At 42.4% G+C, this 21,974-nt stretch overlaps 1 protein-coding gene across 1 annotated transcript in view; it reads left to right on the forward strand.

Moving 5' to 3' along the window:
- Positions 1–21,974, forward strand: part of fer1l6 (fer-1 like family member 6) — a 270,095-nt gene that overhangs the window by 245,642 nt on the left and 2,479 nt on the right. Inside the window, 3 exon segments of the mRNA XM_084314053.1 lie at positions 1,595–1,693; positions 17,453–17,573; positions 21,636–21,756. Of these exon segments, the coding sequence (XP_084170179.1) occupies positions 1,595–1,693; positions 17,453–17,573; positions 21,636–21,756 (341 nt within the window).

Raw genomic sequence — 21,974 nt, forward strand, 5'->3', positions numbered from 1 at the left:
ACTCCATGTTACCTTCAGTAGACTCCATGTTGCCTTCAGTAGACTCCATGTTGCCTTCAGTAGACTCCATGTTGCCTTCAGTAGACTCCATGTTACCTTCAGTAGACTCCATGTTACCTTCAGTAGACTCCATGTTGCCTTCAGTAGACTCCATGTTGCCTTCAGTAGACTCTATGTTACCTTCAGTAGACTCCATGTTGCCTTCAGTAGACTCCATGTTACCTTCAGTAGACTCCATGTTGCCTTCAGTAGACTCCATGTTGCCTTCAGTAGACTCCATGTTGCCTTCAGTAGACTCCATGCTGCTTTCAGTAGACTCCATGTTAAGTTTACCATCCTACAGTCTAAAGGCCCCGTTGACAGTGATGTACCTGAACTCATTCATATTTTGGGCGAATGTGAACTGAACGTACTGTATTTCCGCTAGATGAACGTAATTGTGAACGTGTTCATTCTCGGGCCGGCGCTCTATCACAGTATAACTTCGTTCAAAAGTGTGCCAGATTTGGGACGGGCGCACACACACACACACACACAAGGTTTTGGTGTGTGCGTGTTGTGCGCAGAGAGAGGGAATCGTTACGCCGGGGACAGACCAGAGGCGCGCGCAGGCCTCATGGCATGATTACAGCAGGATTACAAAAACCAAACACTTTAGATGTGATGTGATTACAGTGCAGACTTTGCTGTAGCCACACTTGTGTCCTATTTGAAGGTGTTAAATGGTCAGATTGTTTCAGTCCATCTGGTAATGCATTCCAGAAATGTGCACCCTTAAATGAGAAGCTGGATTGGCCAAGGGGTGTTCTGCACATTGGGATGATACAGTTTCCACTGTTGGTGCTCCTATTTCTTTTTGGGTTAAATAAATCAATACAATGCCTATAAAACAGAAGTAATCTATTGAATAAAGAAATGTTAATATTATCAAATAAAGCATTACGTTTATAAGACATGACAAGTGGGGGGAAATATTATAGGAATTGATTTAACTTCATTCAATACCCTACACAATGTTGATTGCCTAACTTTTTACATAAAGGGCCATATTCACATATAATATCTATTGAAATTATTCAGAACAATAGTTGACATTGATTAGCTGGTTGAACAACATCTATATGTGTGGTAATAATGCAGATATTGAGTGTATTTCTGTGAGTTTTGACAAATAATAGCTCACAACAACGTATTGAAAAAAGAACTATAAACTAGTTCATTTTTTAAACCATGAACTTTAGTTAAACATTTTGAATTATGAACTATGAACTGAACTAGTTCATTTTAAAATGTGTGAACTGTGAACTGAACTAGTTTGTGTAGAAAGTGAACTTTCAGCAACACTGCCCGTTGGTATTCCTAGCAAGGAACTAACTAACTACAACTTCTGTGTCATAACCCAGGTCAAACGTGTGTGTGTGTGTGTGTGTGTGTGTGTGTGTGTGTGTGTGTGTGTGTGTGTGTGTGTGTGTGTGTGTGTGTGTGTGTGTGTGTGTGTGTGTGTGTGTGTGTGTGTGTGTGTGTGTGTGTGTGTGTGTGTGTGTGTGTGTGTGTGTGTGTGTGTGTGTGTGTGTGTGTGTGTGTGTGTGTCCAGGTATGAGCTGAGAATCATCATCTGGAACACAGAGGATGTGATTCTAGAAGACACCAACTTCCTGACAGGACAGCAGTCCAGCGACATCTATGTAAAAGGGTAAGGAGACACTGTTATGTGTGTGTGTTAGTATTGGAGTCTTACAGTATGTTCAGATACAACACAAAGATAAAAAATATTGTCCCACTGCACTGCGTCAGTTGAAGACCAGCAAAACTGGCATGAAGACATGCTAGTATGTTTGGTCTCAACAGTAGCATTGTTGACATTTACAAAAAAATTAACTATTTCTAAACATGACCTATTCAATGTCTATGCTACAAGGTTTCATATTCTCCGTCATTTACATTTAGTAATTTAGCTGAAGCTTTTATGCAAAGTGACTTACAAAATGTGAACAACAAGTCAGCAGGAGGGTGGTATTGTTCGTCTAGCAGTGCAGAGTTCTACACTCTGAGTGCATAGTGTTATAGACATATTAGCATAGTAGGTAGTAGATAGCAGTATAGACATAGTAGCACAGTAGATAGTAGTATAGACATATTAGCATAGTAGTAGATAGCAGTATATACATAGTAGCACAGTAGATAGTAGTATAGACATATTAGCATAGTAGGTAGTAGATAGCAGTATAGACATAGTAGCACATTAGATAGTAGTATAGACATATTATCATAGTAGGTAGTAGATAGTAGTATAGACATAGTTAGTAGCATAATAGATAGTAGTATAGACATATTAGTATAGTAGATAGTAGTATAGACATAGAATAGAATAGAAATATTGTATTCATCCCGAGGGAAATTTGGCACTACAGATCGCTCACAGTAAACAGTAAACATTTAGGTAGAAAAGAATAGAGACGTAGAACTAGACAAAAAGTACAGAAACAGGTAGAGCGATCTGCAGCAGCGGCCGTCTCATATTAGCATAGTAGATAATAGTATAGACATAGTAGATACACACATACCAGTGGAGGTTTCTCTATGACAACACGTGAAACACAAATTCACTCATAATTCATAATTATTATTAATTTACATATATATATATATTTTTTTTTAATTATTATTATTATTATTTTTATTAGAAATGTTTTCCTCTGTAAAAAAAATGCCAGTGAATTTCTTTTTTCTTCAAAAATGGCCAAATTTTACAGCTCTGAGCAGGGCTGCACTGCAGTAATGACTGCAGTAATATTCGTGCAGAATAACTGCACAGGTTGACCCAATTTAAATAAATAATAAATAATAGCCAATCAAAATAGGCTATTAACTTCATCTAAGCACGGTCTGTGCAGTTAAACTCTTGCCATTGAATGGGGGATTGAATGATTGACAGCCTTGACAATCCAATAATACACGGAGGATGAATGATTGGCAGCCTTGAAAATCCAATCAGAGATTGCTGCATCGCACAGTCAAAACGGGTCCAGCTGCAGTTCCATAGGTTAGGTTTAGCTGGGGCCAATCTCAAGTTTCTCAAGTTTCTTTATTAGTTGTCATACAGAAGTACAGAATACTTTTATACAAAATGTAACAGAAAGAAGCATTTTGTATAAAAGTATTCTGTACTTCTGTATAGAGATGTTCCGATACCATTTTTTCCTTTCAGATCCGATTCCGATACCTAAGCTTTGGGTATCGGCCGATACCGATACTGATCCGATACCAGTGCATACATTAAAAAAAATTTAAATTTAAAAATAATTATATAAATCATAAAACTTTTTTTCTTTTTTTATATATACAGCTACTGTTTTATATACTGTTTTTTAGTAATAACTATAAAGTAATGGTATTTATTCAACAACAGGTGATTGTATAGATTAGTATTAGTATCAGTCATTGAAAACTATCTCAATGAGTTCACCCACGGAAAGGTTGTTGGCACATTAGTTCCACACGGACATTATACGTTGCTGCACTTGCTTCCACTAGGCTCCGTTTAGGTAGCAGAGGATCTGTTGTGATTTTTGCACAATAAATATTCAACATTCTCTTTTGAGACTCTACCTCAGACTCTTATCATTTGGCACTAAAAGCTAAACATTGTCACCGATATGGCTGTCTGCAACATGTCATTAATTGTGTACGCGAGGTGGTCGATCACTAGTGACGACGTTAACGTGAGCTAGGTAAGCTAGCATGAGCTACCGATAGATGAAAAGACTAACTTTACTGGTGAAAATGTGATTTTTACGTTGGAATACTCCTTTGCCAACATGCTGTACTTTGCTTGCAGGTCTGCAGCCATTATTGCTGGATTATGAATAGCCCCAACTTTAGCCAAGGTAACGTTAAAGCTAAACCTTTAACGTTAGTTAACGCTAGCTTTCGGTTAGCTATTCAATGCTAACACCACCAAGCTAACCCATCAGAGCTCCCCGTCAACACCGCTCTGTCGGGAGGATGGCATTTAAGAAAGTATCTGCTGTTAAAATGACAAACAGCATTGACACTTTAATTCACGGTCGGTTAAACACACGTTTGTTTTATAATGCTCACTCAACAGACCGCAGTGTTGTTGATAAATTACGTCATATGGTATCGGAGCGCAGAATTAGAGGGTATTCGCCGATACCGATACCAGCATTTTAAGCAGTATCGGCGGCATTTCCGATACCGGTATCGGTATCGGAACAACTCTACTTCTGTATGACAACTAATAAAGAAACTTGAGAAACTTGAGATTGGCCCGAGCTAAACCTAACCTCCGGACCTGCAGCTGGACCCGTTTTGACTGTGTGAAACATAGCAAGCTAGTAGTTTAGTAAGCTGTACAGCTATAACAACACAGTAGGCTAAATTAAACTTTGCGCCAACATTAGGACCGAAGTATAAACCAGCAACTGAGCAACATGAAGAAGTGGACTTATGCATCTGGATCAGAAAAAAAGTTGTGGATGAAAAAGTAAGTAGGCTACAGTGTTTGTAAAAGCTTGTATGCTAACAGTAGCTAGCCAGCTTAGCCTACATCACAATGATGATCACCAAGCTAACTTACTGTACACACTGTAGGGCTGGGCAATTAATCGAAACAGAATCGCGATATCGATTCATAGACCTATGCAATCTCATTTCTAAGTTATGACGATTTTTCTTTTATTAAAAGAAAAGTTATAATTTTTTTATTTTTTTTACCTTTTCAATTATTTTATCTGGGTTGAACATGATTTGTGGAACTCCCTCTGGTGTTGTGGTCGTGGTATTCACTGACCTTTGGGAAGTATTTCGACATGCACATGGATATCTTAGTGGTCTAGTCAGGGCCGCCTCAGGGGGTGTGCGAGCAGTGCGGTCGCACAGGGCCTCGCGGGAAGGGGGGCCTCGCAAAATAATTTTTTATTTTTTTTTATTATTATTATTATTATTATTATTTTTTTTTTTTTTGCGAGGCCCCCCTTCCCGCGAGGCCCTTTTTCATCACAGACCTAAAATCTAGTTTTGCTTATATGCTTATATATTTCACATTAGACACGTTTGTAGAATGTGTCTGACTTGTTCCTGCCTCTGCGGCTCTGCAGATTGCAGTGTTCCGCTTTCTGCGGCTTTGCTGCTCTACAGATTTTAGGATAGTGTTTCCGGGCTCTTCTCGGACACACAAGGTACAGGCCAGGGATCTAATTCAGCGCTATTCAGAGGAGCGAGTGGATGTCTTTTCAAAAGCAGCATGGATCAGAAGAAATTACACCGTGGGCCAAGAAAGTCTCCTTCCAACTTTACCATTGATACTGCGTTATGCAATGCATTGATACTGCGTTATAGTTCATGCAACCTATTATATTCCCGCCGTGGATCTCTCTCTCTCTCTCTCTCTCTCTGGAGCCAAACTGGTCGACTAGCTGTTGTAGTATGGAGTTAGTAGCTAACGGTGTGTGGCCTGGTGTCAGCGCCTGTATTGCTTTTCTCATGTTGTAGTTTCAGTGGTAACAGCATAGCTTGCTTCTGCGTTAGCTAATGGTTAGCGATAGCCATGTTAGCCAGTTAGCTGTTTAGCTACGACGTTAGCTGCCGGCTGCGCACGTAACGTTAGTTTGATGCTATCAGTTAGCCTAGGCTAGAGTTAGCTGTTAGCTTGTGCTACGACCATTGACATTAGCCGTGAGAATAGCAGGGGGTTCTGGCTTATTTTTGTCCCGCCAGCAAGAGGCCTTTCGTCAACGTGGAGACCTGTGTTGCGGCCTTTCGCCCTGCGTTCCTTGGTGCAGGTAAGATTAATGAAAATGTCATGATATTACCCCACTCTTCCTTCCTTCCCCTCCCGAATGTTTTGTTAATAACGATGTTTTTTTCCAGGCAAAACATATGCTACTTCACAACATTTGGAGATACGACATGTGCTGTGTGTGAATGTCTTGGTCGTTTGTGTAGCTTGGGTAGCGTTGGGCCGTTGGCCAAAGCTGTGTGTGGCCTGGTGTCACAGTACCTGGCTAGCCTATTTAGCTGATGTCGGCCATTGGCTCCTTGCTGCTTTGGTTTCTCTGGTATAGACCCTCTTCTCTTTGGATTTAAGTGTTGATCTTTGTCCTTTTGGATCTCTCATACATGCTCTCTCTCTAACACACACACACATGACAAACACACATGCTCTCTCTCTCTCTCTCTCTCTCTCTCTCTCTCTTTCTAACACACACAGTCTGCCTATGGCGGCCTTTCTCGATGGCTAGGCTGTGCTCGCTGAGTCTGTACATAGTCAAGGATCTTCAGTCACAGTGCTCAGGTATTCTGCCACTGTGTACTCTCTGTTTAGGGCCAAATAGCATTTCAATTTCTTTCCAATGTGTCTCTCTCTCTCTCTCTCTTTGGATTTAAGTGTTGATCTTTGTCCTTTTGGATCTCTCATACATGCTCTCTCTCTAACACACACACACATGACAAACACACATGCTCTCTCTCTCTCTCTCTCTCTTTCTAACACACACAGTCTGCCTATGGCGGCCTTTCTCGATGGCTAGGCTGTGCTCGCTGAGTCTGTACATAGTCAAGGATCTTCAGTCACAGTGCTCAGGTATTCTGCCACTGTGTACTCTCTGTTTAGGGCCAAATAGCATTTCAATTTCTTTCCAATGTGTCTCTCTCTCTCTCTCTCTCTGTACACTGTATATTGACTGTAGAACGGGAGCTCTCTCTCGCTCTCTCTCTTGCTATATGTTGACTGTATCATGCCCCGCCTCGGGCAGCGCTATTATTTAAGAATATGTTGACTGTAGGGCGGCTAGGTGGTGTAGTGGGCAAGGCACTCGCCACCAGTGTGGAGACGCTAGGATTCGCGTGTTCGAATCCAGCTCTCCACATTGTTTTCAGTTTAGCTGGTCGTCCGCAGTAATACACATTGGCCGTATTACGGGGAGGGAAAACTGAAGGGTGGGGATCGAACGTTGTGAACAAGCGACTCCTACAAGTCGGTTGGTGCGCCTGCGCAGTAGAATCAGGAAGTGTCGGGGGCAGCGTGAGCCTCCCACGCGTTACTCCTCGACACTGAGAGATCGAGCTGCGCAGGTGAAAAGATGCGACTGCTGTTACCTCAAGTACCGGAGGGGACTTGTGCTATGTATGACTTAGTCCACATTGCAGCCGGCTTGTGGGAGGCAAGAAACAGCGTTCGTGACAGGGGAGGGTTGAATTGGATGATACGAAATTGGGATGGGAGAAAAAAATAGAAAAATGGGAGAAAAAGTGGATCAAAAAAAAAGAATATGTTGACTGTATAAAAAAAAAAAAAAATCTCGCACAGGGCCTCGCATTTCTCCCAGGCGGCCCTGGATGTAGTGTATCTTGTAGACCAGGCCCATTGCAAGTTGCTGTACTCTGTCGTCTACTCTAAGCCGTCCTAGGTTGTCAAAGTGGGCACGGGTGAGGTGGGTTTTAGGAGTAAGGTCAAGCAGTAGTCTGACCAGTTTGTTTTGTGATGTTTGTAATCTTGTTTTTAGTGCCTTTGAGGTGCTTTGATACCATGAGGTGCAAGCATAGTCGTAGTACCCTTGAATGAGTGCTCCTGTTAGAGTCTTCAAGGTATTCTTGTTTACCAGAGAGGAGATCCGGTACAGGAATCTAGTTCGTTGGTTGACTTAGTTTTATTACATTGGATCCCATTTTGTCACAGGAAATATTTGCCTCTATAGGATGGAACCCAGGTAGGTAATTTCATCTTTCCTTTTAAGATAAGATAAGATATTCCATTATTGATCCGCTTGGGGAAATTCAGGCATCATAGCAGCATGGGGGAAGGGGGGGGGGGGGGGGGGGGTACAGGTAGTGAAAACAACACAAGCAGTGTAAACAAATAGGTCAATATAATTTACTATCTAACTAACTGAAATATATTTTCACAGTGTCACATAAGGTGCAGTATGTGTATGGTAGTGTTATAGTTTACTATCTAACTAACTGAAATATACATTATTCATTATTCACAGTATCACAGTATCCACATAAGGTGCAGTATGCAAAAGGTAGTGTTAATGTCCTACTTGGGTTCCTATTAGTTCTAGGTCGATGTCTGGCAGCAGTCCCTGCCCACTGTTGTGGAGCCTGATGGCCACTGGTATGAAGGACTGTCCGAGGCGGTTAGTTGAGTGTCGGGGGGTATGAGTCTGTGGCTTCCTTGTCACCTTCACCTAATATGTTTTGATCTGGTCAGGTGCGCTGTCACCTAATATGTTTTGATCTGATCAGGTGCGCTGTCACCTAATATGTTTTGATCTGGTCAGGTGCGCTGTCACCTAATATGATTTCATCTGGTCAGGTGCGCTGTCACCTAATATGATTTCATCTGGTCAGGTGCGCTGTCACCTAATATGTTTTCATCTGGTCAGGTCCACTGTCACCTAATGTTAATATGTTTTCATCTGTGTCCACTGACCACTGACACACAGTGGGGGATGTTTTAAAAATATTATTTAATATATAATATAATATAATAATTTGTGCTTCACCTAGAAATTTGGTCAGCAGCCTCCACTGGTACATAGTAGGTAGTAGATAGTAGTATAGACATATTAGCATAGTTATAGTAGATAGTAGTATAGACATAGTAGCATAGTAGATAGTAGTATAGACATATTAGCATAGTAGGTAGTAGATAGTAGTATAGACATAGTATAGTAGCATAATAAATAGTAGTATAGACATATTAGCATAGTAACTAATAATAATGTAGGACTTTGTAGAAGTCTTTATTTGGCATGCAGTGACACACATGCAATGGGCGGCACACACACATGCAATTGTTGGGTCGCCGATGCGATTGAGTCTCTGCATTTGACCCATCCCACCGTCCTTCCCCCCAAGGGCAGCTGGAAGCAGATAGGGGCGTCGGCGAGGGACCGCGCCCCGGGGACCAATCCAAGTGCTCCTGCTCATCTTCGTCAGGGACGCAACAGCGTTAGCGATCTGTTGTGCATGTTTTTCCATTGGGTTTCACTTATCGGGGGGAAAACCCTTGCGAGCACGGGGAGAACATGCAAACTCCACACAGAAAGGCCTGGGAGATACCCCACCTGGGTACCTGGCAACGCGGAAACCTGGTCCCCAAGCGGGAATCGAACCCTGGACCTTCTTGCTGTGAGGCGACAGTGTTAACCACTACACCACCGTGCCATAGGTAGTAGATAGTAGTATAGACATAGTAGCATAGTAGGTAGTAGTATAGACATAGTAGTATAGTACATAGTAGGTAGTAGTATAGACAATTATAGTAGCATAGTACATAGTAGATAGTAGTATAGACATAGTATGATAGTATAGACATTAGGGCTGACCCCTATTAATCTATTAGTCGACTAATCGGTCGAAAGGAGCCGTAGTCGACTGGCCAACCTCTTAGTCGAATATAATTAAAAAAAATAAAAAATTAAATCAAATTTTTGTATCATTCTTTCCAAAAGTAAAGAGGCTTAGAAGCGTGGCTAACGCTAATGGCACGCATACCAGAGGCTAACTGCCTACGAAAACAGGCACAGAGGCACTGAAAGAGGATTTCACCCATCTAATGAACACACTAGACTAAACAAATATCAAGATGTATCCATCAGTGGACCAATTGCATGCTTTTGCAGAGGACAAGAAGCCTTCAGTCGACTCCTTCAGACATTAAGCACCCCCCACAGCGCAAATGGAATGATACAAAAAAAAATAAAAAAAAAATAACGGCACATTTTGGCCAATCCTAGTCGACCATCCAAATCCTTAGTCGGGGACAGCCCTAATAGACATAGTAGATAGTAGTATAGACATAGTACATAGTAGATAGTAGTACAGACATAGTATCATAGTAAATAGTAGTACATACATGGTAGATAGTAGTATACATAGTACATTGGGGGCGACAGTGGGTCAGGAGGTAGAGCAGTTGTCTGGTAATCCGGAGGTTCCTGGTTCGATTCCCACTCCTCCCGGGTAGCGTGTCGAAGTGTCTCTGAGCAAGACACTTAACCCCTAATTGCTCCCGAGAGTAACACCCCTGCACAAAAAGGGCAGCAAATTAGACCCAGGCAACTACCGCCCTGTTTCTATCCTTACATCCATCTCGAAAGTCATGGAAAAAATAGTATACAAACGGGTCGAAAAGTACCTCGCGGAAAAAAATCTAATCTACGAATTCCAATCTGGCTTCAGAACATCCCACTCCACTGACACATGCCTTCTCTATTTGAACGACCACATCAAGCAAGAGGTGGACGCGGGCAAATACTGCGGCATGGTCATGCCAGAGCCGTATAATTAAGAGTTCCGACACTCCCGCCCACTTGGTTGTTATCGTGGAATGCGGAAGTAAAGTGCCTCAGGGGGGGTCCGTAGTTCAAGTCTCAGCTCAACGCCATGCATTTTCATTGTTGCCGAGCGGCACTCGCTGGTAAGTTTACTTTACTTTACTTACTTTGTACATTTTAACGCATTAGCAGACCACTCATGGATTTAGTCAATATTGGTATTTTATGTAGCAAGCTTTAGTTAATGTTGATCGTAAGTTAATAGCTTGTTAGATTCTAAATGCAGTTAGAACGTTACCATACTGACGTTGGCTGGCCTACGCCTAACGTTATATTTACCAAATTATTTGCAGTTATTATATTGTTCATTAGTTTATCATTGTTTATTAGATTTATTGTTAAAGTGAGCAACACGAGATAGACTGGTCTTCATATAAGGTACAGTAAGGTTATAATATGACAATAACACATGACACTAGATAGACTGGTCTTCATATAAGGTACAGTAAGGTTATAATATATAGACAATAACACATGACACTAGATAGACTGGTCTTCATATAAGGTACAGTATAGACAATAACACATGACACTAGATAGACTGGTCTTCATATAAGGTACAGTAAGGTTACATAATAATATAATATATAGACAATAACACAGTGGATACAGACCTGTCTGGCTCTCCTCTCGTGGTCTTGACTCTAATGAGAGACGTGTCCCAGTCATTTGGAGTTGTGAGGTTGATTATTATTAGTAGTAATGTAGTTTGTATATTATTAGTAGATATGTAGGTTGTATATTATTAGTAGAAATGTACAGTCTCCTCCCCACCGTATGTATATTTCTCTCCCACCCACCCCCTCCTAATGTACAGTCCCCTCCCCATCATATGTATATACTCTGTCAGGATCTATGGGTAACAGTACTGTATATTTGAATACCGTTTGTCACAAATGTATCGGTACTAAATACCTGTATGTCCCTATGCCATAAATGTCATGTATGTTGTGTATGTCATAAATGTCAATATTAATTGAAAATGGGGGACCCTGATGTAAGGTACATTTTATTTATATAGTGCTTTTCCAGATTAAAATCACAAAGTGCTTTACAGGCAGTAAAAGGTTAATCAGAATAGAATAACCACACATGTTATATCACATACAAGATTGTAGAATACTTCAAAAATAAATGAAGTAAAATACAATCACACATACACACATGTTATACCACATACATGATCAATTAAAAGCCTCACTGTATAAAAAGGTTTTTAGACCTTGTTTAAAAGACTGCACACTAACAGCAGACCTGATTTCATAAGGTAGCTGATTCCATAGCTTGGGTGCTACGAAGCCTGGTGAGTGAACTCTAAACCCTCTAAAATATTGAAATCAAATCGAGTTTTATTGTCACATACACAATCATACACTTCTTGAAGCAGGATGCTTGCATGCTGTGGAATGGAAATGTTAGAGATGAGAAGAGATACAAGATGTGTGTTGTTGTAGAGTGCATGAGCAACTCCATAACTCTATCTCCCTGTTTTGTTTTCTAGGATAAATTACCACTATAATGACGTGCATGTGTCCAGTCTGAGGTGAGCAGCAGTCGTGACAGAAAGGCCCTAGCACTACAAACAACAGGAGTGGAAGACTGGACCTCTACATGGACATATTTATAGGCCTATAATAATAAAAAATTTGTGGAATGCAATTGGTTGCTTTGTATATTTTGTACTGTTGACCAAACTTCTTTCTTGGCTTAATTGAGTAGTATCAATGGTTACAGTATGAAAAATGTAAATGCTAAGAAATGCAGAGTAAACAGCTTGAGGTATGATATTCACTGCATTTCCATATTCACTTTGTGCATGTATGAATGTCTTATAGATAGCATTAAGATGTGTGTATTTATGACCATAGAAGCACAAGAAAAATATGAATGCATACATACTGTAAATGTTACAGTATGTAACGTTAGCCTATGCAAATAATATTTTTTGTAACTTATCCTAGGTTATGGGACAGTCCACAGAAAAACTGACTAATGCTGTCTCTCTGCCACTCCCCTGAAATGCTATTATATATATTGAATATAAAGTGTTGTCAACATATAACTGTAATGTGGGCTGATTAATACAATTATGCTTGAGTGTTTAACAACTGCCGTGATATGGCTAATGTAAAAGAATAGTCATCATGACAGTAGCTATAGTAACGTTCGAAATTGCCGTCATCGCCTAGTGATATAATGTAAATATTAAAGTAGCAGATATGTAAATGATATATCGCAACAGTGATCAATGCACATTGTATTAATAAGTACCAAAAATTGCTGTAACAGTAGTAGCAGAGCCGTATAATTAGTTCTGCCGTTCTGTCCCGCTGAAATCAAGTTGACAGGAAGAGCAAATTGGAACTAAAGGTAGCTACGTGAGCCACGTGATATCCTGTCGGTGAGATCAAAGTGTGTCGCAACTCTTATTAAAGGGCTCTGGGTCATGCTAGACCTACAAAAGGCCTTCGACACTGTCAATCACACCATTCTGATTGACAAGCTAAAAGCAATTGGTTTTGATAGTTTATCAGTGAGCTGGATACAATCCTACCTGGAGGGGAGAGAACAGATGGTGGAGGTAAACGGTACCCTATCCCCCCCCCTCACAGTGAACTGTGGTGTTCCACAAGGAAGCATACTAGGACCACTACTGTTCCTAATTTATGCAAATGACATGTCGTCAGCTCGTGACTGCAACTTGTTCCTGTTTGCGGACGACTCAGCCCTGCTGGTCTCTGACAAGAACAAGTTACAGGTTGAAAAAACCCTCAGCTCGGAACTAGGCAAAATCTGCATATGGCTCGCCGACAACAAACTATCATTACACATGGGCAAAACGGAGTCCATTCTCTTCGGTTCAAATAACAAACTCAGCAAGACCGACGGCTTCTCAGTTACAGTGGGTGACAATATTGTCACAAGGAAAGATGAAATTACCTACCTGGGTTCCATCCTAGAGGCTAATCTTTCCTGTGACAAAATGGCATCCAATGTAATAAAAAAAGTCAACCAACAAACTCGATTCTTGTACCGGATCTCCTCTCTGGTAAACAAGAATACCCTGAAGACTCTGGCAGGAGCACTCATTCAAGGGTACAACGACTATGCGTGCACCTCATGGTACCAAAGCACCTCAAAGGCACTAAAAACCAAATTACAAACATCTCAAAACAAACTAGTCAGACTACTGCTTGACCTGACTCCTAGAACCCACCTCACCCCTGCACACTTTGCCAACCTAGGATGGCTTAGAGTAGACGACAGAGTACAGCAACTTGCAATGGGCCTGGTCTACAAGATACACTACACGACCAAGGTACCCATGTACATGTCAAAATACTTCCCAAAGGTCAGTGAATACCACGATCACAACACCAGAGGGAGCTCCACAAATCATGTAAAACCCAGATTCGGCTCAAACAAGGGACTAAACACGTTTCGCAATTATGCCACATCAATGTGGAACGCCCTACCCAAAGCTGTAAAGGAATGTGAATCACTACCCACCTTCAAAAACAATCTCAAAGAACACCTACGGGAGACTGCAATTCAAAACTGGCCCCTACAAATGTCCTAACCCAGTTGTACAATAAAGACCAAGCATGGCTTTGTCAGTATTCCAATGTACAGTGCCCCCCCCCCCCCCTACCCAACCCCCCCCCCCCACCTCCAATGTACAGCCCCACCCAACCCCACCCCACCTATCCAACCTCCTCCAATGTACAGTTTCTATGTCAAATGTATGTCAGTATTCCAAATGTACAGTGTGTGTTCCCCCCCCTACCCCCCCCCCCCCCACACCTCCAATGTACAGCCCCACCCCACCTACCCAACCACCTCCAATGCACAGTTTCTATGTCAAATGTATATACACTCTTTTTCTGGATTTTTTTAGTATCACAAACGGTACTGTATTTGCAAATCTGGTATGTCATAAATGTATAGATGTAGCAGTACTGTCTATCTGTATGTCGTGTGTGTCATATGATGAATTGAAAATGGGGGCCCCTGATGGAAACAAGACGAAAGTCTTTCTCAGGTCTGCATCCTCTTAACAATTGTATGTATTGAGCTGTACTGTACTGTACCCATTCTGCAATCTGTTAATAAACTTTTCAATCAATCAATCAATCAATTCAATCAATCAATCAATCCCGATGTGCAGGTTGGCCCCTTGCATGGTCGCCTCCGCCATTGGTGTGTGAATGTGTGAATGAATGGGTAAAAATGTGAGGAACAAATTGTAAAACGCTTTAGATAAAATCGCTATATAAATGCAGCCATTTACTATTTACATAATAGATAGTAGTACAGACATAGTATCATAGTAAATAGAATAGAATAGATAGAATAGAATAGAAATACTTTAATTATCCCGAGGGAAATTTGACACTACAAATCGCTCACATTAAACATTTAGACAGAACAAAGTCACAAATGAGAATAACAAAACAAATTGCCTAAGAATAAGAATAGAATAAAATATACAGTAAGAATGAGGGATGTCCTGATCGCATTTTTTTGCTCCCGATCGGATCCCGATCATGTGATTTTGAGTATCTGTCGATACCGATCTTTCCCGATCCGATCTTTCACATTAGTAACCAATTTGACGCATTTTTGTCAGAAACTGGCGAAGCGAGACAAGCCCCTGTTCCCTCAATAGCCCCAGTCGAGCGCGGCAGCTCGCATTACATTCACCATACGAGAAATATTCAAAGTTTCAATCTGTTTGCACATTTAGTATACATTCACACAGTGTTCGATTTACGTAATGATTTGCTCCATTTTGGTCTGAAACGCAGACGAATAATCTTCACAAAGCGAATGTTGGCGTTATCCAGGTGAACGTTCTTCATTCAAGTGAGGCATTCAAAACAGCTGTTTGGCAGAGCACCAGCCGTCCCCCATTCCTTTGCTCGCTCTAGTCACATAACGTTGAACGCACGCGGAACGTCCGCCTTGCAAACATTGCAACTGGCTATTGGACTGGCTTTGGTTTCAATTTTAAAATGCTTCCAAACTTCTGACATTTTGTCTAGCTGCTCAGGTGTTACGAGTTATCAGGTGGACATAACCTGCCGGTGTTTCGGGAGCGGACGCGTTGTGAGCTTGTACTGTAGGTCTGCTATTTTCGGCACACGTCACTTTCGTGCGACGGTGTAAATCAAAGGAAATGTGTTTGTTTTGGCAAATTCTTCTGCTCTGTGTGACAATAAATAAATTAATGATGATATGTAATTTAAAATCAAAACTAAGGCCTCAGTATGAGTTAAGATGTGAACATGGTCATGTTTGTTGAATAAAATATATATATATTTTTTTTTACTCCTGATAAAAAGAAAATAATATATTCCCGATCCCGATCCTCTGAAAATCACGTGATCGGCCCCGATCCCATTCACGTGATCGGATCGGGACATCCCTAGTAAGAATATACAGTAAAAATATACAGAAGTCTACAGTAAGTGTTATGGGAACAGAGGAACGGCACCCAAATAAGAGAGTGAAACAGTCCAACAGTTTAAACGCTAAAACAAGCGTGTATTTATTTTTTTTACAAACAGAGACAAATTCAACAATACGAAAAAATTTACAAGGCATACAAACAATGAACGGTGGAAATGTAGTGTCAGCAGGTCGGGACCTGGGTTATGAGGTGTGTGTTAAAACCCGAAGTATGTGTGATGTAGCAGACTATGTGTGTGTACTTAATATGTAAATAAAGTCTTACCGTGTTGAAAAGATGTAGTGGAACATGTGGCCTCGGCCACGCAGGGGCGAAACAATAACTGATTCCCGAGAGGGAAAATAACACGAGGGACTTGGCGAGGCAGGGGGGAGAAAATAACAAGGGAATTAACGGGCGGATGAACGCGATGAGTATCCGAGACGGCGTCTTCCAAACTAGATGAAAGAGAGAAAAAGAGACACGATATTAGTTGACCAGTAAACATCTACCCACGCTGGAGGGGGAGAAGAAAACGAGGTCAGGGTTACAAGCATTTGAACACGCGCATCAAAACAACGAGGTTAGGTAGCAGACAAATAAATGACAACAATCAACTAGAACTAAGTTAGACAGAAATGTCAAAAGGGAATAATTAAGGCGCAACAAACCTACTGTTCCTACAGAACAAACTCGCATCGACTGCTGGGGCTGGTCAGGTGTTTATAGTCCGGGAAGAGGCAGCATTCTCTAATTGTTCATTAGCACCAGCCGTGAGATGTGAACGTCTCGAGAGACGTACGCCTCGGGGTCGTGTCAACGCGTCCTCAGGGGGGAGCCAACAGGCTGAGGTACCTGCTCAAAAGCAGCCCTCACAACAGTAAGTGTAATATTGCACAGTGTTGTTTCAAAAGTAAAAGTCCAGGAAGATGGTAACTGTCACTCTGTGCTCAGTGATGCAGTGAGGCACAGTGATGCATTGTAAAGTCTGATGGCTGTCGGAATGAAGGACTTCCTGTGCCGGTCAGTGCTACATTTAGGGAGTGTTAGCCTAGCACTGAACATGCTCCTCCTGTCAGCCAAGTCTGTGTATAGTGGGTGGGAGGGGTTTTCCCTGATGGCCTGGAGCTTAGCAAGGCTCCTCCTCTCCGCCACCCTCGCTAGATAGTCCAGCTCCACCCCAACCACGCTACTGGCCTTCCTGACCAGCTTATCCAGCCTGTTTGTGTCCCCTGCTCTCAGTCCGCTGCCCCAGCAGGTCACAGCGTACAAGTAGTAGTATAGACATAGTATCATAGTAGATAGTAGTACAGACATAGTATCATAGTAAATAGTAGTACAGACATAGTATCATAGTACATAATAGTAGAAGACACTAAGACAGTAAGGTTAGTTCAGCCACCGTCTATTCACGTCTTTCCATTGACTTCATATTGTTGACTTCATATATCATTGACTCTACATGTAGCTCTGTGTTGTATCTGAATTACTGTTAGGGTCAAATGGTGTCTGAAGACTGGTTCAACACATGAGATAACTGAAGTAAATACAGGCCTCTCACAACTCTTTCCCTCTCTGTCTTTCTCTGTGTCTCACTCTGTATGTCTCTCTCTCTTTCTCTCTCTCTCTCTAGATGGCTGAAAGGTTTTGAGTATGACCGTCAGGAGACAGACGTCCACTACAACTCTCTGACTGGAGAAGGAAACTTTAACTGGCGCTTTGTCTTTCCTTTCAGCTACCTGCCTGCTGAGAAGGTACTGTAATAATACTGTAATAACATGGTAATAATACTGTAGTAACACAGTACCTCCCTACTGAGAAGGTACTGTAGTAATACTGTAATACCATGGTAATAATACTGTAGTAACACAGTACCTCCCTACTGAGAAGGTACTGTAGTAATACTGTAATAACATGGTAATAATACTGTAGTAACACAGTACCTCCCTACTGAGAAGGTACTGTAGTAATACTGTAATAACATGGTAATAATACTGTAGTAACACATTACCTCCCTACTGAGAAGGTACTGTAGTAATACTGTAATAACATGGTAATAATACTGTAGTAACACAGTACCTCCCTACTGAGTAGTAACAAAGTGGTAATGCTATAGTAACCCTGTAGTAACAGAGTACCTCCCTGCCTTCTGTACTGTAGTAACACTGTAGTAACATAGTAATTTATATTAAAAACACAAGATACTTGTGCCCTAATGATAAGGATAAACGCTCAGTGAAGAAACCCAATCTGCTTGCCACATATCTACTGTATACTACTCAGTTTATTCAGATGACTGAGAAGAGGGACGAGAGGAGGGTGGTGGCCCAAAACCTCGGAAGACCACTTTCAAGAGCCAGACCAGGCTTCATAGTAATAATAATGTAGTAACACTGTAGTCAAATAATAATACTGTAGTAACACTAGTAACATCATTACATGCTCAAATACAAGATCAAGCTACTCATACAAAACCCTCCTTGGTCTGAACCTGCTTATTTGATACACTTAAAATTGTCATCTACTCCCTATAACACCAGAGCTGCTCACCATATCTTGCTACTATCCAGTTTGCTATCTAAGCAGTTGGAACAAGATGCAAAAGACTTTGAAAATGGATAAATTGATCCCGCCTCACTACTTTTAAGGACTCTATCACAGAGTTGTTTACACACATACCTGCAACTGTCACCCTGTTATGGGGGTGTCTAGAGAACCCAAGAGCAGAACACAGGCGAATGAGGCGGTTTAGAAGGTTTAATGAAGCCGGGGATGGACAAGGGGGGCAGGGGGCTGGTGATGAAGAGCAGGGCGTGGAGGAGAGACAGACGGGTGATGTGGGATAGGTGAGGTCCAGGGGGGTGCAGGCTGGTAAGGTCCGTAGGTGGGGTGCAGGCCGGAGGGGTGAGGTCCTGCACATCAGAGAAAAAGGGTTAATATGACGCAGGATACAGAGCACACAAATTACACTAGGAAATATATATATATATATCTAGAGGTCCAGAGAAGAGTCCTAATACCACGTGAGGCGAAAACAACACTCGGACGAGGAGTGGCAGGGGGTGCAGGCCTCTTATCCTGGTTCCGTGATGGGGTGATAGCCGGTAGGTGTCTAGTTAGGCACAGGTGGGAAGAATGATGGTGAGGCAGGAACAGGAAGAGACCCATATATGGAGGTACTCAGGTAGAAGTAATAATCCCCACCACCAAAATTAATATCTACCCAAATCAAAAGCCCTGGGTAGACAAATCCGTCCGTGAGGCTCTGAAAGTGCGCACATCAGCATACAACACCGGGCTGGTGACAGGCAACATGGAAGAACACAAGATGGCAAGATACAACGTCAGGAGAGCAGTAATAGAGGCAAAACGGCGTTACAGGGATAAAGTTGAACTTCAGTTTGAACAGGCTGACTCTAGAGGCATGTGGCAGGGCCTCAGAACAATGACAGACTACAAAGGAACCCCCCTCAAACTGAACAGTGACATCTCCTTAGCAAATGATCTCAACTCCTTCTATGCGAGGTTTGAGGCTGTGAATAACAACACCAGCCTACAAACCACGGCAATGGGGGGGGGGGGGGTCTGCTGATGGAGACTCAGTGTTCAGGGTAACAGAGCATGAGGTGAGACGGATCTTTAAAAAAGTGGATATCAGGAAGGCAGCAGGACCGGACGGCATCCCCGGCCGCGTCCTAAAAGTCTGTGCCGACCAACTGGCCCCGGTATTCACTGACATCTTCAACCTGTCCTTGGAACAGGCCGTCATCCCCACCTGTCTGAAGAAGTCCACCATCATCCCTGTACCCAAAAAATCTACGCCCGCTTGCCTCAACGACTACCGCCCTGTAGCCCTCACCTCCATAGCCATGAAGTGCTTTGAGAAGCTAGTGAAGGGCTACATCTGTTCCTCCCTCCCCATCAACCTGGACCCTCTGCAATTTGCATATCGCCCCAACAGGTCCACGGAGGACGCCATAGCCCATGTGCTGCACACAGCAGCATCACATCTGGACAAGAGGAAGGGGAACTATGTGAGAATGCTGTTCATCGACTACAGCTCAGCATTCAATACCATAGTCCCCTCCAAACTCATAGCCAAGCTCAGGGACCTGGGCTTGAACTATGACCTGTGCCAGTGGGTCCTGGACTTCCTGACGGGCAGACCCCAGGTGGTAAGAGCCGGCAACTGCACCTCCTCATCCATCACGCTCAACATAGGGGCCCCCCAGGGCTGTGTTCTGAGCCCCCTCCTCTACTCCCTGTACACACATGACTGCGTAGCACAGCGGAACAACAACACCATCATCAAATTTGCTGATGACACAGTAGTGGTGGGCCTGATCTCTGCCAACGACGAAAGGGCCTACCTGGAAGAGGTAGAGAACCTGTCACAGTGGTGTCAGGAGAACTGCCTCTCCCTGAACGTCAGCAAAACAAAAGAGATGATTGTGGACTTCAGGAGGTCGGGGGTCAAGGACTACAGCCCCCTCAGCATCGACGGGGCACCAGTTGTGAGAGTGAACAGTTTCAAGTACCTCGGAGCCCACATATCCGAGGACTTGACATGGACCACACACATTGACAGTGTTGTGAAGAAGGCACGACAACGCCTCTACTTCCTCAGGCGCCTAAGGAAGTTCCAAGTCAGTCAGAAGATCCTTAGGAACTTCTACTCATGTACAATAGAGAGCATCCTGACCGGCAACATCACCTCCTGGTTTGGGAATAGCACTGCACAAGACCGTAGCAGACTACAAAGAGTGACACGTTCAGCCGAACGCACAATTAGAGGGGGGCTTCCCACCCTCCAGAACATTTACAACAAGCGGTGCAAGGGGAAGGCTAAGAGAATTATTAAGGACTCGAGCCACCCGAACAACTGCCTCTTTGAACTGCTGCCGTCAGGCAAGCGATACCGGAGTCTTATGGCGAGCACAGAAAGACTCAGAAGGAGCTTCTATCCCCAGGCCATCAGGCTGCTAAACGAACAATAATCGCTAAACGAACAATAATCACTATGCAACAACCATCAAATGCACACAGCACACACACCCACACGCACACACACACTCACTCAAACAAACAACACACTGCAGCACCCACTCTCCACACTTTAGATCACACAAACACACTTACACTTTATATTTATTGATAAAGGATTTGCACTACAACTCGTACACCTACTGTGAATTGTACCTAAACTGCACCTCGTCCATTTATGCCTTGCACTATATAGTATTGTATATTAGTACACTGCACAGTATTGTATATTGTATGGTAACTACGTCTACGAACATTGTACATATGTCTAAACTGAACACTGTGACCTCTTTTTTTTTTTCTTCTAATTTTTACTATGTTTTTATTTCATACTTATCTTGTCATGCACAGTCTCTGGAGCGCAACAGTAAGAAGCATTTTGTACAAAAGTATTCTGTACTTCTGTATGACAACTATTAAAGAAACTTGAAACTTGAGGTGGGGACCTGCTGACAGACAGGGGAGAGAAAAGCCCTGGCTGTGGCTGTAACACATCCAGCCTTGTAACTGATGTTTAAATCGGTCTGTTCTGTTTCATGACTTCTAATTTTATTTGGTTGTTTGTTTGATGTGTGTTTTAATTATCTCCTTTACCTCTGTATCGTCTTTCTGTTTTTTCCCCCTTTTCCCTGTTACCCTTCGGGAGGCCCTTTTGCCTGGTTAAATAAAGTTTAAATTAAAAAGAAGTTCAGATATAACTTATGTACTACTGTGACAATCTCACCAATAAATGCAAATGTAAACACTCCATGTCTCTGTTGTCTCTCTCTCAGGTGGTGGTAGTGAGTAAGAGAGAGAATATCTTCTCTCTGGACAAGACAGAACAGAAGCTGCCCGCGGTCCTGATCCTGCAGGTCTGGGACTTTGAGACGCTCTCAGCCGGAGACTTCATAGGTAAGAGACAAGTGTGTGTGTACTGTATGTGTCCTACAGCCTCACTCCTACCCTTACCAAAAAAGTACTGGCCATTTTTATAAATAATTTACCACAGTACTAGCATGATAAAAGATATGCATCACTGAGCACAGGGTGACAGTACCATTTTCCTGGACTTTTACTTTACTTTTAAACCGACATAGTACAAATTTACACTTACTGTATATTTCTGTATA

Source organism: Notolepis coatsorum (assembly GCF_963971535.1).
Source record: "Notolepis coatsorum genome assembly, chromosome: 5".
NCBI classification, from domain to species: Eukaryota; Metazoa; Chordata; class Actinopteri; order Aulopiformes; family Paralepididae; genus Notolepis; species Notolepis coatsorum.